Source organism: Triticum urartu, chromosome 2 (assembly GCF_003073215.2).
Source record: "Triticum urartu cultivar G1812 chromosome 2, Tu2.1, whole genome shotgun sequence".
Lineage (NCBI taxonomy): Eukaryota > Viridiplantae > Streptophyta > Magnoliopsida > Poales > Poaceae > Triticum > Triticum urartu.
In genome coordinates, this window is record NC_053023.1 from 58,728,941 (window position 1) to 58,739,879 (window position 10,939).

General features: G+C 44.5%; 1 protein-coding gene and 1 long non-coding RNA gene across 2 annotated transcripts; one reads left to right on the forward strand and one right to left on the reverse strand.

Annotated features, from left to right (window-relative positions):
* The first annotated feature begins 4,224 nt into the window (after positions 1 to 4,224).
* On the forward strand, positions 4,225 to 5,559 carry LOC125541011. Its single transcript, XR_007297425.1, has 4 exons — positions 4,225 to 4,378; positions 4,478 to 4,678; positions 4,770 to 5,232; positions 5,322 to 5,559. It is a non-coding gene; the product is annotated as an uncharacterized LOC125541011 (long non-coding RNA).
* Positions 5,560 to 9,402: 3,843 nt separating this feature from the next.
* LOC125535722 (peroxidase 1-like) lies at positions 9,403 to 10,641 on the reverse strand. Its single transcript, XM_048698785.1, has 3 exons — positions 10,364 to 10,641; positions 10,091 to 10,267; positions 9,403 to 10,009 (listed from the first exon to the last, which is right to left on the reverse strand). Exons 1-3 carry the CDS (start codon positions 10,568 to 10,570, stop codon positions 9,623 to 9,625), a joined length of 771 nt encoding a protein of 256 aa, XP_048554742.1. The 5' UTR covers positions 10,571 to 10,641; the 3' UTR covers positions 9,403 to 9,622.
* Between the last annotated feature and the right edge of the window lie 298 nt (positions 10,642 to 10,939).

Here is a 10,939-nt window from a genome sequence, read left to right on the forward strand (position 1 = left end):
GTCATAAATTTCCTGAAGTAGTGCATGTATATATTTAGGTGTTGTTTAATTACAAAATGGATGTGATTTCTAACTTGATTGTTGTAGGCTACAAGATATATCTCTGTTGGTTCATTTTGCTGTAGAATATGCCCCTGTTCATTCATTTATGTGTATTGCTATTTACCTCTGGTGACATGTGAGAAGCACCCATCTATATGTTTATATTTTGAGCAGCTGGGTACAACTACAGTTGCAGAATCATCTAGCCAAATTTTGGGAGGATGGCATAAAAGATTAGATAACCCCTGCTTTTGAAATCATGGTAAGCTTCAGAAGCTTGTAAGGTGTTTTCTGTTTTCAAGCGACTTTACATCAAGTTACTGTTTCTCAACCGAAATTCTAGACTATATAGCTCTTTATTGTTCTCTCCACTTATTTGTACAGCCAAGGATGCTTACTTAACTGTATAGCTCTTTATTGTTCTTTTCCAGGAATTCTATTTAAGCTCCATCATGAAATCTATTGTGCACTGCTAAGTCCATGAGGCGAAGCGCTCACTGCTTGACCATTTCTTTACTGAACTAGGAGCAACAGAGGCAAGATATTCGAAACAAGTTGAAGTCCTTTCGATTCTTGATTTCTAGCATACACATGCAACCTGATTGGTGATGTTACTGTAGATATGATGTAGGTTCAGTGCTTACTATTTTTTGATGTGATGCATGTTACCTTCGTTTTTGTCTATGCCTTCTTTAGTATTTTGCCAGCTAACTAGTCTATTGGTCGTTTAGAAATATGAAGATGCATGCACTGTTGCTGGCAATCTGGCACATCATATTAGTCCTATCCCTTGTTTTGTCACTAGCATACACTACAGTTTTATTAAAAGGGGGGCATATCATTTGCTCTATATAATAGTGCTGATTTTGCGCTGATATGAACTTACAACAGTATTACATTGTAGTGTTTTCTGCATGTTGTATCACTAGTTTCATGATGCCTTCTCATTTGAACCTATTCTTCAACAGTATTACTTTGTTTGTATGATTGAGGGCAATTTACTTGGTTCTTTGATGGAGCACTAAAATTGCCTTCCTGTGATGTTGCAGGTGCCCAGTTTGTGCCGAAGGAGCTCCATGTTGAAGAAGATTGAAGACACATAGAGCTTGTAAATTCTGTAGCTGTTACACATAGAGCTGCATAATGATTCTGTTGTTGTTACAGATAGAGCTTGTAAAACAGTGATCGAAGATGTATTATGTGTTATTTATAGAGTAGCAGCTCCATACTGATTTTGGCTGCTGTTATTTTAAGTACTACTTGTATTTTTTTGTCTGCCAATTTAAATACTGGCTATTTTTTACTATGAAATTGAAATCTGAAGAATATGACCTTGACAATTGGGACCCACTTACTAGAACCTGACAACTGGGACCAATTACCAGAACTTACAATTGGGACCCATCTCAATTGACCCATCTTAAAACAAGAAAAGAAAAATGTAATTATAAAAAAATCTGGAATTGTTGAGCCAAAAAGGCCATGGCCCAGAAAATAAAAAGGCTATAATGTTGGGCTAGGCCCATGAAATCGAAGAAAAATTGACAGGAAAAAATATTAAAAAGGCTGAATTAATGGGCTCGGCCCATCTAAAGCACTAAAATGGACCGGGCTGAATCTTGTGCCACATCAGCTTGCCACGCTGGATGCCTACATGGCCTGGGGAGGCTGCTAGTGACCAAAACAGAACAGTAGGCATATTTTGGTCGTAAACGTCTTCGACCATTCCAGAAGAAAGGTTGCTATAGTTAGTTTATGACGGCCAGCTTTTGACCTTATGTTTTGGTCACAAAAAGGTCACAAATGGAAATTTGTGACTATTCAGTGACCAATAGTGGTGGTCACAAGTTGACATATTTCTTGTAGTGTTTCAAGGGTTGAAAGCAAAGAGACATCCACTTCCGGAGGAGAAGGTAGATCCGGTGAAAGCGAAGCGCACTCTGACTGCCCTGACAAAACCACCCAAGTCTCCGCCCGAAGAAAACTATGAGCGCATTATTGGAAAGGAATTTGCCGAAGCGGAGCGGTCGGGAAGTACTGTCAATGATCAAAGGCTGAAAGAACGACGAGCTGGGAAACAAATTGCCCAGCTCGGCGAACAAGCGAAGCAATCGTGCCCCCCGCTAAAGGTGCCTAGCCACAACGTCGCTAATGATCCAAGGATGGTGCCCGGTTATAGCAATCTTGCAGATTACCTGCCCGACGATGTACATTATGAACCCATGGAGGTGCAGATACAAAGATACGAGTACGGGAAGCCTCTCGTCAAAGATGAAAGATCTCTATCAACGATGATGCGAAGATTGCATGATTGGTACTTGAAAATCTACAGAGACTCTGGGGGGGAGGAGTACTTTGTATGTGAAAGTTAAAAAGGAGCATGACCTCGTTGGAATTGAACTGTTGCCTGTTCCATTTGAGGAGTTCTATCAGTTTTTCAATCAATTGGCCCTCGATAAAACAACGGTCGCCTGCTACTGTTTGTAAGTAGTACTACTTCTGTCACTAAGTCTCTCTATATAGCTCAGCTCTTTCATTGCATGTATTTATAATCATCCTCACTATATTATGCAGATTGAAGATCGCCGAATTGAAGAAAAGACAAATCGGTGATATTGGGTTCATTAACACATATCTCATAGATGCAACTCAGGTTAAATTTCATGCCGCAGCTATCGAGGACAACTTGCTACGATGTTGGTAATAAATGAAAACAAAGATATAATACTCTTTCCTTACAACTTCAAGTGAGTGTTACTGTCTTGTGCGTATTCGGTTTCCCTTATATATTAGTCAAGGTTATAGTAATGTAATTGATGAGTTATGCATGCGTGTGCAGTTTCCACTATATTCTCCTAGAGATTAAGCTTGAGTAGGGACTAGTAACCGTCTTAGACTCAAGACGAAAAGATCCCCAGGACTATGCAGACATGACTCAAATACTCGAGAGGTAAGTTAAATCGATCATTATCCACCATATCAGCAACTTTGTTCATTTCCTGATATATCAAGTAATTGTTTTCTTTGTCCGGCAGGGTTTGGAGAAAATTCACCAGAAAAGCTCTGGGACTGCCGAAGGAGCTGCAATTTAGACACCCGAAAGTAAGTACTATAGTAGCATGTTCCGCGCATCTACTAGTCATTCAAGCGCTAGTTTCATCAATACCATTTGGCATTCTTGCTTATCAGTTTGATTGACCTATATTTCTTGTAAAGTGGTTGTGGCAGGAACAAGGGAATGATTTCTGTGGATACTACGTTTGCGAGTCCATCCGCCACACGACCTATGAGCGGGGCTACACTGACGAACAATATGAAGTACGTAAATAACAACATTCACAATTTTATTTTATTACCATCATTTGTGTTGAGTTTCATTCATTCATATATATATGTATTGACCCCCTTCTTTAAATTAGATGTTTTGGAAGCGGGATGAACTCCTAGCACCAGCTCGCATGCGAGCAATTCAAGAGGAATTGGCAGCATTCTTTCTTGACCACGTGATCCCTGAAGACGGAGAATACTATGTGGACCCTGAGTCCGTATGATTATATTTGTAAGAGATAATTATTGTATATATGTAGCCGGTAGTGTCGGATAGATATACGAGAACTTGTTGTTCGACCAATCTCTCGGAGAAGGAGAGGTGGTCGATATCACTTCTCTCTGTATGCATATATGTTCATGACAATCTTCTGTTTCCTTCGTTTGCTTACTAGCTAGCTAGCGTGTCTAGTCCTCTCTATACGTATGTATATTACGTAGCGTCGACCAAGCACAGACATAAGAGAGGACACTTCTCTCTATTAATTATAGCTAGCTGACACAATATATGAAACACCTAAATTAACCCCCCCAAACCCCCAAACCCCCCCCCTTCAAAAAAAACAAAAACCCCAACCACAGAAATGCTGACGCGTGGATGCCTATTGGTCCCGGTTGGTGCCACCAACCGGGACCAAAGGGTCTCCTGCCTGGGCTCCGCGCACAGGCCACGTGGAGGCCCATCTGTCCCTGTTCAGGATTGAACCGGGACTAAAGGGACAGGGCATTAGTACCGACCCTTTAGTCTCGATTCCAGAACCGGGACAAAAGGCCCTTACGAACCAGGACAACAGGCCCTTTTTTCTACCAGTGGGGATGAGGAGGAGGAGGTTGGGGAGGGGAACGAGGAGGAGGAGGCAGGCGAGGAGGAGGGTGGTGGCGGCGGGGGTGATGGTGGTGGCGGGGAGGGGGTTGGCAACAAGGGGTGGCTGCGTGGTAACGCAAAGGTACCAAAGCAGATTCCTGCTACCGAGGAGCAGAAGTGGCTCATCGAGCCCACGGGGAAAGAGTAAGTGCCACTTTATAATAATTTCATTGTTTTGCTTGTCACATGCTTATATTTCTCTTTATTTTGCTTGTCACATGCTAATATTTCATTCTTTTGCAGCAACTGGATATATCCTAAAGGGGCCCGTATTCCCAACGGCCTCATCACCGTCTTGCTGAAGGTATACTGGCCGGGGCTGTACTGTCCGGATCCAGTTAGGCACCCGGACCGCCTGGTTTTGGCCACGAGCTGGGACCACTGGGTAGCGCCCCCCACGCGGATTATGAGACCCATGCTAAGGCCGTGATCACTAATTTTTGGGTGAGTTCTCTTCAGAAGCACAAGTCCATTCTGGTTTCATGAATGATTTAGCTCATGGCTTCTTCCATTCTGGTTTCATGAATGATTGTAGAAATACTATCGAGTTCTTCCGGAGCACAAGGCCATTGCCGACCAGATCGTGCTTTGCCAAGCCAAGAGTAAGGCCCGCCAGATGCAGTACGAGGTGCGTTGGGTGGCCATCTCGACATACTATCACGACGCTCTTGGTGTGAAGATGACCAAGGAAGAAGCGCCGAGGACGGACATTACCTTGGAGAGGCACCAGTACTTGGCGATAAGTATAAAAGATTTTTATTTCCAATGTTTGTGGTACATTTCATCATTTCGTGTTGACATGTCAGTATGCTTTCATTATGTAGGTATGTCCAAATTGGTGTTATGGAAAAGACGAGTCCTGGGCAGCATTGGTGGATCTGTGGTGTGATAACGATGGAGCTTGGGCGGCTACGAGCATCAGAAACAAGGCTAACAGAGGCAGGGAGGGAGTACAGGCTCAGGGAAACCGAAACCACTTTCTTCACAAGACACTTGAGGTATATCTATGTACATTAAACATTTTTCTTCTTTTTACCATCACTTCCTTATGTATGACTAACCTCTGTTTGGTTGTTTGGTGGTGCAGGAGGAGAAACTGAAGCGGCCGCTCTCACACATGGAGGCGTGGCAGATCGCCCATACACGAAGGAAGCCCAAGCCTGGCGAGGCCAAGTACTACGGCAAGACCGCGGAGTATAAGAAGGCCTACTCCGAGGGGTATCTGAGTTTACATCCTGGCACACCTGACCCCATTGCGGCGGATCTGGACGAGGGGGTGGTGGTGAGCATGGGGAAGAAGCATGGTCGGTCACCGTTTCTGGATGCTGTGATCACACCTTCTATCTCCTACACACAGCTCCGAGCTACCAACCCGAGCCTGTGGCAGCGCACGAGCACGTCCATGACCAGTGCGCGGTCACAGTCCCTCTTTGCTGAGCGAAAATCTGTAAGTATTTTCCCTCTTATCTTCATTGCTCACTTTATTTTCTGCATTGAGATGTTTTGTGAGTACCATCATGTCATACCGTAGGCCTACATGGAGTACACACGCCAGGAGACCATGGCGTGGCACGAGAGCCTTCATGCATACCATCAGCAGAGGGATCGCATGATGCAACACTTCCTTGAGGAAATAGCGGCCGGCAGGGTTCCTCAATTGCAACCAGCACCATCTCCTCCACCACAACCAGTGCTTCTTACTTTTGAGGAGTTTCTGACACAGAACCCTGGCCCCTCGCCGGTTAGTACATCTCAAACTATTCACCCAAAGTATACTGTTTATTCAACACAATCATATATCCCCTTAACATGTCTTTTCAACATCCAGGGAACCGGTGGATCTACCGTTGGTGGTGGTGCTGGTCTTGGCATCACTCCCGAGTCACGGAGCCCGGTCACTCCTATCCACGGAGGCGGTGGCGGTCTTGGCGGTAGCGCTGCCGCTAGCAGTGATGACCTAGGCTTCGGCTGACTTGGCGGTGACGACCTTGGCGGTGGTGGTGGATGTCCTGGTGCTTAAGCCTTTGGGTGACGGTGGTGGTGATCATAAACTTGTGTTTTTTAGATGACTTGTGGTCTTTTATGGTCTTTTAGATAACTTGTGTGCTTCTTTAGATGCTTATGTTTGTGATGATGGTTATGTTTGTCATGATACTTATATTGTTGTGATGGTGTTTGTTGTGAGGATGATACATATATATGTTGTGTATGTCTATTTCATCATATATATATGCTGTGAATTTGAATTGAAATCAAACAGAAAAAAGAAAAAAAACAGACGAAAACTATGCCTACGGCTTAGCCGTAGGCATAGGGCTACCATGAGCTACCAGAGGACGACACGTGGAGCCTATGCCTACAGTTAGGCCGTCAGCATACATCTAAAACTATGCCTACAATTAGGTCGTCGGCATAGCCTGGACCTATGCCTACGGCACGGCCGTAGGCATACTTTTAGATATATGCCGACGGCCAAGCGTAGGCATAGCCCTGCCTACGGAGCTTGTAGACGCCGCCACATGGCAGGGCTATGCCTACAGCGTAGTCGTCGGCATAGATTTGAAACTATGCCTATGGCTAGGCCGTAGGCATAGCCCTGCCACATGGCGTCTCCTCTATGGGCAGCACTTGACGGCGGCCACCGTTAGCGTGGAACTTTGCCGACGGCCCTGGCCGTCGGCATAAATGTACGGACACCATCGGCAAATTATCTATGCCGACGGCTTTTCTATGCCGACGGCATCCCGAGATACACCGACGAATATTATGCCGACGGCCCTATGCCTACGGGGGCCGTCGGCATAGGCCTATCCTGACGGGAATCAGGGCTATGCCTACGGCCTGGGCCGTAGGCATAGGGGTTTTTTTGGTAAAAATAACAACGTAAATTGGGGTGCCATAATGCTAGCAAGCGTCACAGTCGGCATTTGTAACAATGGGCGTATATGGCAGCGATTTAACGGGTTGACGTATACTTGCGAGATCACACAACGTTATTGGTTTGACCTTGTTCGGCCACTACTCCATACTGTGGCCTTGTCCCTTTGAGGGATGTAGCCTCGATTACAATTTGTCTACACGATACAACTTCAATGGTGACCCTTGTTGCTCGAGTGGGGTGATCGGTGAAAACTTACCCAAACCCACTATCCAAATAGAAGCGTAAAACTCAACATTCATCCGAGTATGTTTTCAACTAGAAACCTAAACCTCATAGATAACCTCACGAATGCGTGGAGCAGAATTGGATGATTTCTTTGCGTAATTCTTTTTTGTACGAAAAACTAGCTTTTATTAATTTTAAAATTTCATGTACTTCGAAGCTAACATTCATGACTACATAAATTCAATATATCTCAAAACGATGATTATGTATTAGACTAAAATATGCATATATTTGAAAACAAATATTTTTTACTTCTAAAAAATGGTTTACATGCAAAATCATATACGATGATGAAAAAGACAAAGCTATATCAAATATTTAAAAAATAAAATCAATAAGTGGAGTAAATAGTGAAAAAAGCGAAAAGGAGGAGTAAAGAAAATGAAAATGAAAAATGACCTGATATTGGACCGATCCAACTATGCAGGACACAGGATTCTCATGTAGCGCGGCTTGAAAGAAAAAATATTTGAGAGAGAAGGTTTGCAAAATTTGGGGAAACGTTGATATCGTGTGAGATTAGACTGACCACTCTGGCCCAGTAATTCATATATATTTTACAAAAGTAATCACTGGTTTTCTATTAATGGAAACAATTATTTTCATTAAAGGAGGAAATTTAAATATTTAATGAATATTCATGCAACTGTAAATAAACGTTTATGAAATTTTAAAACATGTGCATCTCATATTTTAAAATTGTTCGCTACATAGAGAAAAATTCATATAGTCCGTCCTCGCCAAATTTTGGTGCATATATTTGTTTTCCAATGTCCAACTCACTGAGTTATAGTAAAATAAGAACATTTACAATACTGAATACATAGCATACAAAAATATATTTCATGACAAATCCTTTGGTACTGTAATTGTCGATAGTTTTTATATGAATTTGGTCAATGTTTGCAAAGTTTGGCTTTTCATAAAACTTATCTGCATTATTATTTGGCAAGAAAATTCCTCACAAAAAAACTTGGCTAGAAAGAAAGTATATTAATCTTTTCAAAGACCGAAAATCCATCTCTGCACCCGAGCTCATCTGCACCCGCGCTAACGAAAAAAAAATCAAAAAATGCTAGAAAAATTAAAAAAAAATCCTTTTTTCTGTGGTAAACAATTTGATGCATGAGGTATACGCTCCAATTTTCAAATTATTTGAACATCTGAGAAGCTCTCAAAAAAATGGGGGTCTGTAAAAATGTTTACTGTTCATGTACTGTTTTGACCCGATTTGTCTTTTTTGCTGAGAGCTGCTTAGCTGTCCAAATGACTTGAAATGTGGAGAGGGCCTCACGCATCAAATTTTCTACCGCACAAAAAAATTGTGAAATTTTTTGATTACTGTTTGAATTTGTTACGATTTTTTTTCTAACCAGGTGCAGGGCACCGAAACGCCCTACTCAAGCTTTGAAGACAGGTTTTCACGTAATTTTGGAATTTTTTTTACATATTTATCTTAAAAAACAAAAATGAAAAGGGAAATGGGAGAATATTGAGAACCACAGAGAAGAAAGAACACGGGACAAATGGAAAAAGAAAAAACAAAAACATTTTGCACCGATGAGGCGCTTCTTTCTTCCGCAATGGGTGATATATAGGAATCGGGAGCGCAGCGCATACGATAGTGCACATGCTGGAGTTTTCTCCTAACATTGAAAAATAAAAGTTTTCTCCTAAAATAATCGAGCACGGCTAGCTCCTGCCAAATGTCGAAAGAGAAGTGTATATCTTCACTATGTATACAAGTGTTACGATTGATAGTAGTTCTCTGTGCCCACGTCATGCCAAATGTAAAAGGAGAAGTTTATATCTCATTATTATGTATACAGCTATAAGTAGGATTGATAGTAATTCTCCATGCCTTTGCATTAGAAAGTGGGAATTCGATCGTTACACAATATGTGGATGCATGCATGATTTGCTGCTGCTCGTACATAAAATACACATTTCAAGTGCTGGTATTTATATTGGCCATTGGTTCTGTGGCCTTATTCATTCATCAGGTGTCGTGCTGGCGAGCGCTGCCGACTATTAGGTAGTAGCTCGTCATTCAATCACGAGTTCACCCTGGAGCAGCTAAGCCTGATCTGCCCTTGCGTCCCCGTCTTCGGCGCGATGTTGCCCATCTTGATCATGGCCGTCGTGAACGCGCTGCTGAACGCCGCCGGGTTGGACGCGAAGTTCCGGACGGTGTTGTCGGTGGTGTCGTTGTTGAACAGCACCTAGTCCGAGTGCAGGAGCCCCTTCTGTGACATGAGGTTGGTGTAGTAGGCGTTGTCGAACGTGTTGGCCGTGGTCGTGTCCAGGTTCGCCAGGCTGCCGTCACCGTTGGACCGGGGGCAGTTGGCCCGGAGAGATGTGGCGAAGGTCGTGTCGATGTTAGTCTCGTTGTAGATCCTGTCCTTGAAGGTCCCGCACTGCGCCTGGCCGATGGTGTGCGCGCCGGAGAGGGCCACCATGTCGACCGTAAGGAGGCCCTTGTTGCTGAATGCCAGCTCAAGATCTGACCGGCTAGATGTAGGGCCTGGGAGGTCGCTGTTTGCCGCCGCCTCGTTTGCATCTATGGAATCCCTTCTTCCCAGAGGGACTGTCCATGATGGCCCTCCGAGCTGCACGCGAAGGATACGAAGCAAACGGTTAACGATGGCATCCAATCGATGATGTACACGATCGTAAGATGATATTCTTACGGCGACGACGGAGTCACGGGCAGCGACGGTGAGGATGTCGGCGCAGGAGACGGTCTGGGCGCAGATGGCCTCGATCTGTGTCTTGATGCTGTCGATGACGCCGAAACCCCGCAGTGACCCGTTGTTCGGGATAGCGTTTTGTTCCATGCCAGACAGCAGAACAGACGCGTCACAGCCCTGCACATCACATGCTTATAGTGTTTAGTAAGCAAAACCTATACAAAACAGGGTACGTGACGGCTATCGGGCTATGCATGCATGTGGCCAACTTACTTGGACGAAGCAGTCGTGGAAGTGCAGCCGGAGCAGCGACGCGCCCATCCGAGGGTCGCTGCTCACGGCGGCCATGACGCCGCTCTTGATGGTGGCCAGGGCCCTGGGGCACGACGTGTCGTAGAACGTCGGCGACAGCTGCGCCGACGCCACCGTGGCCAGAGCCACGAGCACCACCAGTGAAATGCAAGAAGCAGAGGCGGCCATGGTTAGCTAGCTAGCTGCCTGCACTTCTTTAGTGGTGGAGTGGTGGTGGCTTAGTGGCTTGTGCAAGAGAGTAGTGCATCGCCTGCATATTTATAGCCAAAGATTAGCTCACGTACACCTGCAGATCGATCCCGGTCAGCTCATCCAAAATTTATGTCCCATTAGTCCAACGTTAGTCTCTGACTCCTGTTCGATCGGGTATACCGCGAGCTTCCTGCTTGAGCGATCTCTCTTGGCGTATTCAAGGCAGCTTCCAGCTTGAGCCGCTACCGCCAACACCAACACCTGAATTTTCCTTGCAACAGGGCCAACTTGAGCGATCTCTCTTGGCGTTTATCACGCAAAAATCGGCAAAACATGGAACGATCT

Excerpts from the sequence above, each read along its gene's own strand:
- LOC125535722 (XM_048698785.1), bottom strand. The coding sequence starts at position 10,570 with ATGGCCGCCTCTGCTTCTTGCATTTCACTGGTGGTGCTCGTGGCTCTG. Across the intron at positions 10,268-10,363 it reads TCCACGACTGCTTCGTCCAA|GGCTGTGACGCGTCTGTTCT; the intron begins GTAAGTTGGCCA and ends TGTGATGTGCAG. Across the intron at positions 10,010-10,090 it reads CCCGTGACTCCGTCGTCGCC|CTCGGAGGGCCATCATGGAC; the intron begins GTAAGAATATCA and ends CTTCGCGTGCAG.